The sequence below is a fragment of the Oncorhynchus kisutch genome, linkage group LG28, assembly GCF_002021735.2.
Source record: "Oncorhynchus kisutch isolate 150728-3 linkage group LG28, Okis_V2, whole genome shotgun sequence".
Taxonomy (NCBI): Eukaryota; Metazoa; Chordata; class Actinopteri; order Salmoniformes; family Salmonidae; genus Oncorhynchus; species Oncorhynchus kisutch.
The window spans coordinates 46,101,924-46,116,158 of record NC_034201.2 but is presented as its reverse complement, the minus strand read 5'-3'; the positions used below and the strand labels follow the sequence as shown (position 1 = coordinate 46,116,158).

The following is a 14,235-nucleotide window of genomic DNA, read 5'->3' as shown; positions in this document are numbered from 1 at the left end:
AGCTTCCCTTCTGTACCACTAGAGGGCAGGCAGGTGAGCCTCCCTGCTGTACCACTAGAGGGCAGGCGGGTGGCCTTCCCTGCTGTACCACTAGAGGGCAGGCGGGGTGACCTTCCCTGCTGTACCACTAGAGGGCAGGCGGGTGACCTTCCCTGCTGTACCACTAGAGGGCAGGCGGGTGACCTTCCCTGCTGTACCACTAGAGGGCAGGCAGGTGAGCTTCCCTGCTGTACCACTAGAGGGCAGGCAGGTTGAGCTTCCCTGCTGTACCACTAGAGGGCAGGCAGGTGAGCTTCCCTGCTGTACCACTAGAGGGCAGGCAGGTGAGCTTCCCTGCTGTACCACTAGAGGGCAGGCAGGTGAGCTTCCCTGCTGTACCACTAGAGGGCAGGCAGGTGACCTTCCCTGCTGTACCACTAGAGGGCAGGCAGGTGACCTTCCCTGCTGTACCACTAGAGGGCAGGCGGGTGACCTTCCCTGCTGTACCACTAGAGGGCAGGCAGGTGACCTTCCCTGCTGTACCACTAGAGGGCAGGCGGGTGACCTTCCCTGCTGTACCACTAGAGGGCAGGCAGGTGACCTTCCCTGCTGTACCACTAGAGGGCAGGCGTACATGTACATGTAGGTAGGGGTGAAGTGACTTTACATAGATAATAAACAGGGAGTAGCAGCAGTGTACAAATCAAATAGAGTGTCAATGTAAATAGTCTGGGTGGCCATTTGACTCATTGTTTAGCAGTCTTATGGCTTGGTGGTAGAAGCTGTTGAGGAGCCTTTTCTAAAAACACTAGAGCTGTAGATACAGAGCCGCACATGCAGTTTTCACCATGAGCCTGTTCATCTTGATTTACCCCCACTGTGAGTAAATCCTTAAATCAATAACTCAAATAAATCCTTGAAAAGACAAGAGCTCAAGAGATACAAGGAGATATAATTAAAGTCAATGTTTTTACAAATACACTAAGAGACAGAGAGAGAAGAATAGAGTGAGTGGACAGAGAGAGAGAAGAATAGAGTGAGTGGACAGAGAGAGAGAAGAATAGAGTGAGTGGACAGAGAGAGAGAAGAATAGAGAGAGAAGAACAGAGTGAGTGGACAGAGAGAGAAGAACAGAGTGAGTGGACAGAGAGAGAAGAACAGAGTGAGTGGACAGAGAGAGAAGAACAGAGTGAGTGAACAGAGAGAGAAGAACAGAGTGAGTGAACAGAGAGAGAAGAACAGAGTGAGTGGACAGAGAGAGAGAAGAACAGAGTGAGTGGACAGAGAGAGAAGAACAGAGTGAGTGGACAGAGAGAGAAGAACAGAGTGAGTGGACAGAGAGAGAAGAACAGAGTGAGTGGACAGAGAGAGAAGAACAGAGTGAGTGGACAGAGAGAGAAGAACAGAGTGAGTGGACAGAGAGAGAAGAACAGAGTGAGTGGACAGAGAGAGAAGAACAGAGTGAGTGGACAGAGAGAGAAGAACAGAGTGAGTGGACAGAGAGAGAAGAACAGAGTGAGTGGACAGAGAGAGAAGAACAGAGTGAGTGGACAGAGAGAGAAGAACAGAGTGAGTGGACAGAGAGAGAAGAATAGAGTGAGTGGACAGAGAGAGAAGAATAGAGTGAGTGGACAGAGAGAGAAGAATAGAGTGAGTGGACAGAGAGAGAAGAATAGAGTGAGTGGACAGAGAGAGAAGAACAGAGTGAGTGGACAGAGAGAGAAGAATAGAGTGAGTGGACAGAGAGAGAAGAATATAGAGAGAAGAATAGAGTGAAGGAACAGAGAGAGAGAAGAATAGAGAGAGAAGAACAGAGAGAGAAGAATAGAGTGAGTAGACAGAGAGAAGAACAGAGTGAGTGGACAGAGAGAGAAGAATAGAGAGAGAGGAATAGAGTGAGTGGACAGAGAGAAGAATAGAGTGAGTGGACAGAGAGAAGAATAGAGTGAGTGGATAGGCCCACCTGTCCAGGGACCGTGAGGTGAGCTCGTCTCCCTGTACGCTGGGGGACAGGTAGAGCTCCATGGCGTCCTCGGCAGAGGTGCAGGGGGAGGAGGTGGGTAGGTAGACGGCCGTCCACAGCTGCAGGGCCCGGGTGTGGCACACCGGCTGCAACACCTGGACACAGGGGACAGGTAGGAGCAGAGGTCGGAGGTCAATAAAAAAAACACAAATAACTTTTTGTCTCAGTAAAGCCATTTAAAATGTTGGACACCCCTTCAAATTAGTGGATTCGGCTATTTCAGCCACATCCGTTGCTGACAGGTGTATAAAATCGAACACACAACAATGCAATTTCCATAGACAAACATTGGCATTAGAATGGCCCGTACAGAAGAGCTTAGTGATTTTCAACGTGGCACTGTCATAGGTTGCCACCTTTCCACCTAGTCAGTTCGTCAAATTTCTGCCCTGCTAGAGCTTCCCCGGTCAACTGCTGTTATTGTGAAGACGGAAACGTTTAGGAGTAACAACGGCTACGCCGCGAAGTGGTAGGCCACACAAGCTCACAAACGTGACCTCCAAGCGTTGAAGCGCGTAAAAATCTCTTCATGAAATGGGTTTACATGGCCGAGCAGCCGGCTATAGTGGTGTAAAGCTCGCCGCCATTGGACTCTGGAGGAGTGGAAACGCGTTCTGTGGAGTGATGAATCACGCTTCACCATCTGGCAGTCCGACGAACGAATCTGGGTTTTGGCGGATACCGGGAGAACGTTACCTGCCCGAATGCATAGTGCCAACTGTAAAGTTTGGTGGAGGAAGAATAATTCCAGTGAAGGGAAATCTTAACGTTACAACATACAATGACACTCTAGAAGATTCTGTGCTTCCAACTTTGTGGCAACAGTTTGGGGAAGGTTCTTCCCTGTTTCAGCACGACAATGCACCGTATAGTAAATACAAAATAAATACATACTAACAATAATATATGTATGCTAATATATATCTATCTATCTATATAGATACAGTGCCTTGCGAAAGTATTCGGCCCCCTATATCTATATAGATATATATCTATATAGATCTATCTCTATATATCTATCTCTAGCTCTATATATATATCTATATAGATCTATCTCTATATATCTATCTCTAGCTCTATATATATATCTATATAGATCTATCTCTATATATCTATCTCTAGCTCTATATATATATCTATATAGATCTATCTCTATATATCTATATCTAGCTCTATATATATATCTATATAGATCTATCTCTATATATCTATCTCTAGCTCTATATATATATCTATATAGATCTATCTCTATATATCTATATCTAGCTCTATATATATATCTATATGTATGCTAATATTTATATATAATATCTATATATATTTATATATAATATATACAATATTTATGTTCTTGTAAATAGTTGATGTTTAATGTTTTCATCTGAGGCTTTCCTGTAAGATATTATTTTTCTTATTTTATTCTTAATGTTTATTTCTTTCTTTTTTTTTACCTTTATCTAACCAGGCAAGTCAGTTAAGAACAAATTCTTATTTACAATGACGGCCTAGGAACAGTGGGTTAACTGCCTGTTCATATATATATATATGCGCTATTGGTGCTCATCCACTGCGCTATTGGTGCTCATCCACTGAATATATTGTACATCTTTCCTTCTTTAACCCGTAGCAGATAAAACTGGACGAGGGGTTATACTAAATGGAATTGTTTGAAAAAGGTCATACCAAGGACATGTGAAGCACACCTGATCCCTCTGTTAATAACCAGGACAGGAGAAGAGAGGAGAGAAGAGAGGAGAAGACAGGAGAGCAGAGGAGAAGACAGGAGAGCAGAGGAGAAGACAGGAGAGCAGAGGAGAAGACAGGAGAGCAGAGGAGAAGACAGGAGAGCAGAGGAGAAGACAGGAGAGCAGAGGAGAAGACAGGAGAGCAGAGGAGAAGACAGGAGAGCAGAGGAGAAGACAGGAGAGCAGAGGAGAAGACAGGAGAGAAGAGGAGAAGACAGGAGAGAAGAGGAGAAGACAGGAGAGCAGAGAAGACAGGAGAGGAGAGAGGAGAAGAGAGGAGAAGACAGGAGAAGACAGGAGAGAAGAGAAGACAGGAGAGAAGAGAGGAGAGGGGACAGTAGTGGGTACCATATCATGACCGGGGATAAAGAGGAAGTTCTGGAAGTTCTTGTTGCCGGAGCGGAGCAGAGACCAGACGGAGCAGGTGCGGTTGTGGATGTTGCGGACCTCTCTCTCCCGCCCGTTGTTACACAGGAACGTCCCGTACAGACACGAGTACGTGTGCTGCACCAGCTTGACCTGGGGGAGAGGAACAAAAACACACACGTTAGGCCTTTACACATTCCTTAATATATACAGTAACACTCCTAAACTACTACACAGAACACAGTCACAGTACGCTCCTAAACTACTACACAGTAACAGTACGCTCCTAAACTACTACACAGTACGCTCCTAAACTACTACACAGTAACACTCCTAAACTACTACACAGTAACACTCCTAAACTACTACACAGTAACACTCCTAAACTACTACACAGTAACACTCCTAAACTACTACACAGTAACACTCCTAAACTACTACACAGTAACACTCCTAAACTACTACACAGTAACACTCCTAAACTACTACACAGAACACAGTCACAGTAACACTCCTAAACTACTACACAGTAACAGTACGCTCCTAAACTACTACACAGTAACACTCCTAAACTACTACACAGTAACACTCCGCTCCTAAACTACTACACAGTAACACTCCGCTCCTAAACTACTACACAGTAACACTCCGCTCCTAAACTACTACACAGTAACACTCCTAAACAGTAACACTCCTAAACTACTACACAGTAACACTCCTAAACTACTACACAGTAACACTCCTAAACTACTACACAGTAACACTCCTAAACAGTAACACTCCTAAACTACTACACAGTAACACTCCTAAACTACTACACAGTAACACTCCTAAACTACTACACAGTAACACTCCTAAACTACTACACAGTATGCTCCTAAACTACCAGACAGTCACACTCCTAAACTACTAGACAGTCACACTCCTAAACTACTACACAGTCACAGTACGCTCCTAAACTACTACACAGTCACAGTACGCTCCTAAACTACTACACAGTCACAGTACTCTCCTAAACTACTACACAGTAACAGTATGCTCCTAAACTACTACACAGAACACAGTATGCTCCTAAACTACTACACAGAACACAGTACGCTCCTAATCTACTACACAGTAACAATCCTAAACTACTACACAGTCACAGTACGCTCCTAAACTACTACACAGTAACAGTATGCTCCTAAACTACTACACAGTCACAGTACGCTCCTAAACTACTACACAGAACACAGTACGCTCCTAATCTACTACACAGTAACAATCCTAAACTACTACACAGTAACAGTACGCTCCTAATCTACTACACAGTAACAGTACGCTCCTAATCTACTACACAGTAACAGTACGCTCCTAATCTACTACACAGTAACAGTATGCTCCTAAACTACTACACAGTCACAGTACGCTCCTAAACTACTACACAGAACACAGTACGCTCCTAATCTACTACACAGTAACAATCCTAAACTACTACACAGTCACAGTATGCTCCTAAACTACTACACAGTCACAGTACGCTCCTAAACTACTACACAGAACACAGTACGCTCCTAATCTACTACACAGTAACAGTACGCTCCTAAACTACTACACAGTAACAGTACGCTCCTAATCTACTACACAGTACGCTCCTAAACTACTACAGTCACAGTACGCTCCTAATCTACTACACAGTACGCTCCTAAACTACTACACAGTCACAGTACGCTCCTAAACTACTACACAGTCACAGTACGCTCCTAAACTACTACACAGTAACAGTATGCTCCTAATCTACTACACAGTAGTATTTCATGTAGAAACCTTAAATGATCTTTAAGAAAGGTCTTAAAGGCCAACAAAGACTAGTAAATTGTGGCTGCCTCTCCAAACAGACCGTGTGTAGGAGAGAAAGAGAGATTAGGCAAGAGCAGAGAGAACGAGAGAGAACGAGAACGAGAGAGAGAGAGAACGAGAGAGAGAGAACGAGAGAGAGAGAGAGAGAGAGAGAGAGAATGTGTGAAGAGAGAGAATGTGTGAAGAAAAGAGAGCTTGACAAAGAAGGAGATAAAGAGAGAGAGAGAGAGAGAGAGAGAGAGAGAGAGAGAGAGAACGAGAGAAGAAGAGAGCTTGACAAAGAAAAAGAGAGAGAGAGAGAGAGATGGTAAAGTCAAGGTGTAGTGTACGTACCAGGAAGGCTTCGTTGAACTCGAAGAGGCAGGGGAACTGTTTGAACAGCTGATGAACACAGTCCAGCCACTGGAGGAAAACCGGGCACTGCTCACTCACGTCGACGGCATCCTCCTGGTGACCACAGCGGTCGCCAAACTTATGACCGTAGTCCAACCACTCCGTCTCCACCAGTACCTGGAAACCCTGAAGAGGAGGGAGGACAAGTCGGATCCAACACTATACAGTTCTCTCTGTGTCTCTCTCTCTCTCTCTCTCTGTGTGTGTGTCTCACTCTCTCCCTCTGTGTCTCACTCTCTCCCTCTCTCGTTGTCTCTCTCCCTCCCTCCCTCCCTCCCTCTTTTATTGTAAACTGACAAAGTGCTCCATTGTAACATGTGTAAATAAAACCACTGTTTTTTTGTGGTCGTTGGTAAATTCAAATGGGATGTGTGAAACTGGTTATACCGTCAACATACTATCAGAACAGAAAACCTGACAATAGTTTCATCAGGGTTAAAGTGAAGCACACCGTTTTCATCATTGCATCACAGTGTTTTGTGTGTACCTCACAGTGTTTGTGTGTACATCACAGTGTTTTGTGTGTACCTCTAGCGTCCGATAGAACGGGTCCAGCAGGATCTTGGCGAGAGCCACAATCTGAGGGGTACGGTCCCAACCGTCTGAACAATGCACCAGGACAGGACGTCCCTCCCTTTCCACCGCAGAGCACACCAGAGTGGCTGCCTTCAGCATGACGGACAGGTGCTGCAGCCAACGGGTGCTCTCCAGAGCAGACAGCCAGCTGTGAATGCACACACCCGAGGGGCGACCAATGAGAACAGGTCTAGAAGGTTCTAGAATGTATTTCCTTCTGAAGGTAAATAACAAAAACACAGCCTGGGTTGGGTAACCGGGGACAACCCTGACATCGGGGAGAGGGCGTGGAGCCCCTGACCTAGATGTGGCATTTTTAAAAAAGGGGGTCACTACAGCACCTCTTTTAGAATACCAGGAACTCTGCCACTAGAACAGCCCTCTGTGTGCATCACTCATTACAGGTTGGGACATGCACTGTCCACATGCAAGGAGACATACACACACAACATGTGGGTTCAAATACTATTTGAAATCTTTCGAGCACTTTAAACGTTTGCTTTAGTCTGCCTGGAGTCGCAGGCGGGCCGGGTTTTGCACTCCTGGGTATTTTTCTATTGCTTGTCTAGTGTGTGACTGGCAAGTTCAGTAAAGCACAGCTTAAGTAGTTGCAAATGATTTCAAATAGTATTTGAATGCAGGTCTGACATGCAAAAATACATGAACACCACAAAGACACTTTGGACAAACAGCTAGTCCCTCCCTCCCTCCCTCCCTGGTGTAAACTTACTGAGGCCTGGAGAAGGGGACTGAGGGATGGTAGAGATAAGGGAGAGATGTCAGAGGGATCCACTTACTTGCCCGGGTCAGGGATCTGGCTGCAGACGGCTCGGAGGGACTGGAAGCTGTTCCTAATGGAGTGGATGTTGGCCATGCCCATGAACATCACCTCACAGTTAGGGTAGTACTCTGAAACATATAGATTTATACTACAGTTAGGATAGTACTCTGAAACATACACCATTATACTACAGTTAGGATAGTACTCTGAAACATACTACAGTTAGGATAGTACTCTGAAACATACTACAGTTAGGATAGTACTCTGAAACATACTACAGTTAGGATAGTACTCTGAAACATACTACAGTTAGGGTAGTACTCTGAAACATACTACAGTTAGGGTAGTACTCTGAAACATACTACAGTTAGGGTAGTACTCTGAAACATACTACAGTTAGGGTAGTACTCTGAAACATACTACAGTTAGGGTAGTACTCTGAAACATACTACAGTTAGGGTAGTACTCTGAAACATACTACAGTTAGGGTAGTACTCTGAAACATACTACAGTTAGGGTAGTACTCTGAAACATACTACAGTTAGGGTAGTACTCTGAAACATACTACAGTTAGGGTAGTACTCTGAAACATACTACAGTTAGGGTAGTACTCTGAAACATACTACAGTTAGGGTAGTACTCTGAAACATACTACAGTTAGGGTAGTACTCTGAAACATACTACAGTTAGGGTAGTACTCTGAAACATACTACAGTTAGGGTAGTACTCTGAAACATACTACAGTTAGGGTAGTACTCTGAAACATACTACAGTTAGGGTAGTACTCTGAAACATACTACAGTTAGGGTAGTACTCTGAAACATACTACAGTTAGGGTAGTACTCTGAAACATACTACAGTTAGGGTAGTACTCTGAAACATACTTACAGTTAGGGTAGTACTCTGAAACATACTACAGTTAGGGTAGTACTCTGAAACATACTACAGTTAGGGTAGTACTCTGAAACATACTACAGTTAGGGTAGTACTCTGAAACATACTACAGTTAGGGTAGTACTCTGAAACATACTACAGTTAGGGTAGTACTCTGAAACATACTACAGTTAGGGTAGTACTCTGAAACATACACCATTATACTCCAGTTAGGGTAGTACTCTGAAACATACAGAATTATACTACAGTTAGGATAGTACTCTGAAACATACTGCAGTTAGGGTAGTACTCTGAAACATACTACAGTTAGGATAGTACTCTGAAACATACTACAGTTAGGATAGTACTCTGAAACATACAGAATTATACTACAGTTAGGATAGTACTCTGAAACATACTACAGTTAGGGTAGTACTCTGAAACATACTACAGTTAGGGTAGTACTCTGAAACATACTACAGTTAGGGTAGTACTCTGAAACATACTACAGTTAGGATAGTACTCTGAAACATACTACAGTTAGGATAGTACTCTGAAACATACTACAGTTAGGATAGTACTCTGAAACATACTACAGTTAGGGTAGTACTCTGAAACATACTACAGTTAGGGTAGTACTCTGAAACATACTACAGTTAGGGTAGTACTCTGAAACATACACCATTATACTACAGTTAGGATAGTACTCTGAAACATACACCATTATACTCCAGTTAGGGTAGTACTCTGAAACATACAGAATTATACTACAGTTAGGGTAGTACTCTGAAACATACTACAGTTAGGGTAGTACTCTGAAACATACTACAGTTAGGGTAGTACTCTGAAACATACTACAGTTAGGGTAGTACTCTGAAACATACTACAGTTAGGATAGTACTCTGAAACATACTACAGTTAGGATAGTACTCTGAAACATACTACAGTTAGGATAGTACTCTGAAACATACTACAGTTAGGATAGTACTCTGAAACATACTACAGTTAGGATAGTACTCTGAAACATACACCATTATACTACAGTTAGGATAGTACTCTGAAACATACACCATTATACTCCAGTTAGGGTAGTACTCTGAAACATACAGAATTATACTTCAGTTAGGGTAGTACTCTGAAACATACTACAGTTAGGATAGTACTCTGAAACATACACAATTATACTACAGTTAGGATAGTACTCTGAAACATACTTCAGTTAGGATAGTACTCTGAAACATACAGAATTATACTACAGTTAGGGTAGTACTCTGAAACATACTACAGTTAGGGTAGTACTCTGAAACATACTACAGTTAGGATAGTACTCTGAAACATACTACAGTTAGGATAGTACTCTGAAACATACTACAGTTAGGGTAGTACTCTGAAACATACACCATTATACTACAGTTAGGATAGTACTCTGAAACATACTACAGTTAGGGTAGTACTCTGAAACATACTACAGTTAGGGTAGTAATCTGAAACATACTACAGTTAGGGTAGTACTCTGAAACATACTACAGTTAGGGTAGTACTCTGAAACATACTACAGTTAGGGTAGTACTCTGAAACATACACAATTATACTACAGTTAGGATAGTACTCTGAAACATACTACAGTTAGGGTAGTACTCTGAAACATACTACAGTTAGGGTAGTACTCTGAAACATACTACAGTTAGGGTAGTACTCTGAAACATACACAATTATACTACAGTTAGGGTAGTACTCTGAAACATACTACAGTTAGGGTAGTACTCTGAAACATACTACAGTTAGGGTAGTACTCTGAAACATACTACAGTTAGGGTAGTACTCTCAAACATACTACAGTTAGGGTAGTACTCTGAAACATACTACAGTTAGGATAGTACTCTGAAACATACTACAGTTAGGATAGTAATCTGAAACATACTACAGTTAGGATAGTACTCTGAAACATACTACAGTTAGGGTAGTACTCTGAAATACTTATTTTCCATCATAATTTGCAAATAAATTCATTAAAATCCTACAATGTGATTTTCTGGATTTTTTTTCTCATTTTGTCTGTCATAGTTGAAGTGTACCTATGATGAAAATTACAGGCCTCTCTGATCTTTTTAAGTGGGAGAACTTGCACAATTGGTGGCTGACTAAATACTTTTTTGCCCCACTGTACGTCTGTACTGCTTAGGGACTGTCAACATGTACATCTCTGCTGCTTAGGGACTGTCAACATGTACATCTCTACTGCTTAGGGACTGTCAACATGTACATCTCTGCCTGCTTAGGGACTGTCAACATGTACATCTCTGCCTGCTTAGGGACTGTCAACATGTACATCTCTACTGCTTAGGGACTGTCAACATGTACGTCTCTGCCTGCTTAGGGACTGTCAACATGTACATCTCTGCTGCTTAGGGACTGTCAACAAGTACATCTCTGCTGCTTAGGGACCGTCAACATGTATATCTCTACTGCTTAGGGACTGTCAACATGTACGTCTCTACTGCTTAGGGACTGTCAACATGTACATCTCTACTGCTTAGGGACTGTCAACATGTACATCTCTGCTGCTTAGGGACTGTCAACATGTACAGTGGGGCAAAAAAGTATTTAGTCAGCCACCAATTGTGCAAGTTCTCCCACTTAAAAAGATGAGAGGCCTGTAATATTCATCATAGGTACACTTCAAGGGCACAGCGACAGGTTTTTCACCTGGTCGGCACGGGGATTTCAACCCAGCGACATTTGGTTACCGGTCCATCGCTCTTAACCGTTAGGCTACCTGCCCGCCCCTAGATAACCTGATTCATTAGCTGTCCCCCAGCTCAGAACACACGAGTCTGTCAGACTGACGGAGTTCTGAAGGTCAACCAGACACGATGTGACTGGCTTCAATAACAGGAGCTCTTAGGAGGAATGACAACCACAGTACGGGGTGATGTAACACCTCTCTCTGGCTGTTCTACTAGGAGGCACAAAAGATGAGACATATGTGAGTATGGTGCCTGACAAAACAACCAGGTTAGGAGACAACATCCCATCCACTGTATTGCGTGTGTGTACTGACCTTCACACTCACAGCCACCTCCCTTGGCACGGTTGGCCACTGCAGCGGTGTAAGAACGAGCGTCGAGGATAAGAAGCTTTTGTGGCGCAGTGTTGGCATCAGGGCCTGGGCATCCTGTCAGAGAGGAGTCTGAGGGAGGGAGAGAGGAGGTTTTTAGATTTAGTGGTGGGGTGTGGGGGGGTAGACACAGAATGAGGGACGTCGAGAAAAAGATGGATGGCGCAGATAAACGAGAGAATGAGAGATGGCGAGTTGGGAGAGAGAGCGAGGGAGAGACGGAGAGAGAGCGAGGGAGAGACAGAGAGAGAGCGAGACGGAGAGAGAGCGAGACGGAGAGAGAGCGAGACGGAGAGAGAGCGAGACGGAGAGACAGAGAGAGCGAGGGAGAGACGGAGAGAGGGAGAGCGAGACGGAGAGAGGGAGAGCGAGACGGAGAGAGGGAGAGCGAGACGGAGAGAGGGCGAGGGAGAGACAGAGAGAGAGCGAGACGGAGAGAGAGTACAAGACGGAGAGAGAGCAAGACGGAGAGAGAGCAAGACGGAGAGACAGAGAGAGGGAGAGAGAGCGAGGGAGAGACAGCGAGGGAGAGACAGCGAGGGAGAGACAGCGAGGGAGCGAGACGGAGAGAGAGAGCGAGACGGAGAGAGAGCGAGACGGAGAGAGAGCGAGACGGAGAGAGAGCGAGACGGAGAGACAGAGAGAGGGAGAGAGAGCGAGGGAGAGACAGCGAGGGAGAGACAGAGAGAGGGAGATGGAGAGAGGGCGAGGGATAGACAGAGAGAGGGAGATGGAGAGAGAGCGAGGGAGAAACAGAGAGAGAGGGAGAGACAGAGAGACAGAGAGAGGGAGAGAGAGTGAGGGAGAGACAGCGAGGGAGAGACAGAGAGAGGGAGATGGAGAGACAGAGAGAGAGCGAGACGGAGAGAGAGAGCGAGACGGAGAGAGAGAGCGAGACGGAGAGAGAGCGAGACGGAGAGACAGAGAGAGGGAGAGACAGCGAGGGAGAGACAGCGAGAGGGAGATGGAGAGAGGGCGAGGGAGAGACAGAGAGAGAGGGAGAGACAGGAGGGTTAAACAGAGAGAAGGGGTTAGGAACAGGGGTGTGATGATAAATAGTGCTGGCTCAGCTCGTCCCCTGGAGAAAATCAATATCTCCTCCTGATGATGACCACTGCAGCACTGCTTAGTAACATCTACCACAACGACGGGCGACAAACCTCGCTAGGGGACAGTGATTGGTGGGCGGGGAAGAGCCTCATCACGCAGAAACATCTCAGATAGACATTACTCACAAAATGTCTAGGGCCTGGATTCCCAATAGCATCTTAAGGCTAAGTTCATCTTAGAATCATAGGATCGCCTGACTCTGTCTGTCTGCCTGCCTGACTCTGTCTGCCTGCCTGCCTGACTCTAGGATCCTATGGTTCTAGCTTCGCCTTAAGATACTTGTGTCATACTGTTCTCTCTCCATGACAAGCAGTACTGATGCACCAAGTCTGCTACCAACAGGACCCGGAACAGCTTCTACCACCAAACCATAAGCTCCCGAGTGGAGCAGTGGTCTAAGGTACTGCATCTCAGTGCAAGAGGTGTCACTACAGTCCCTGGTTCGAATGCACACTGTATCACATCCGGATGTGATTGGGAGTCCTATAGTGCGGTGCACAATTGGCCCAGCATCGTCCGGGTTTGGCCGTCATTGTTAATAGGAATTTTTGGTTCTTAATTGACTTGCCAAGTTAAATAAAGGGTTAAATAAAATCAGACATCTGAATAGTTATTGAAACGGTTACCCCGACTACCTGCATTGTCCCTCATATTTTATTCTACTGACTGTCCTTACACAGGCTCCACGACCCTCACCGGACTGTACTGGGCCGACTGTCCTTACACAGGCTCCACGACCCTCACCGGACTGTACTGGGCCGACTGTCCTTACACAGGCTCCACGACCCTCACCGGACTGTACCGGCCGACTGTCCTCCACACAGGGTCCATTTGATCTGCTTTGGCACCTTGACTTCTTAGGCACCGGTACAATGGTCGTCACCTTCCAGGATTTTGGCACTGTACAGGTGCTCAGTAGGAGTTGAAACAGTCGTGTGAAGACACCCTTGAGCAAGTCGGCGCAGACCTTCAGTACTTTGCCCCGTAGTCCGTCTGGGCCCGGGTGCTTTGTGTGGCTTAATCATTAACAAGCCTCGTTCCCACCTCGTTCTCTGTTATCGGGACAGGAGAGGATTTGGGGATAATCTCACATATTTGTTTTACATTCGTCTTTGAAATCAACAGTATCAAATCTTCCATGAAAACAGTTAAGGTCATTTACAAAGGATGAACAGTCTGTTATTGTTCTCTCTTTTCCTTTCTCTCCCCACCATTCCATTAAGACCCGTCCCATGCTTGTCTTGGATTGCCTGTACAGAACCTCTGCTCCACTTTATCCTTGAAATCCTTTTTTTGCTTTCCATATTTATTAATAAATTTTACCCCCTTTTTCTCCCCAATTTCGTAGTATCCAACTATCTTGTCTCATCGCTACAACTCCCGTACAGGCTTGGGAGAGACGAAGGTTGAAAGTCATGCGTCCTCCGATACA

General features: G+C 44.9%; 1 protein-coding gene across 6 annotated transcripts in view; it reads right to left on the bottom strand.

The window, feature by feature from the left end:
* Positions 1–14,235, bottom strand: part of LOC109873355 (myotubularin-related protein 4) — an 87,387-nt gene that overhangs the window by 800 nt on the left and 72,352 nt on the right. For all 6 annotated transcript variants that reach the window (XM_031808632.1, XM_031808634.1, XM_031808633.1 and 3 more), the window contains 6 exons: positions 11,637–11,765; positions 7,719–7,830; positions 6,874–7,069; positions 6,286–6,471; positions 4,096–4,266; positions 1,943–2,097 (listed from right to left, as the gene is read on the bottom strand). In XM_031808632.1, the coding sequence (XP_031664492.1) occupies positions 1,943–2,097; positions 4,096–4,266; positions 6,286–6,471; positions 6,874–7,069; positions 7,719–7,830; positions 11,637–11,765 (949 nt within the window). The remainder of the gene's footprint in view (positions 1–1,942; positions 2,098–4,095; positions 4,267–6,285; positions 6,472–6,873; positions 7,070–7,718; positions 7,831–11,636; positions 11,766–14,235) is intronic.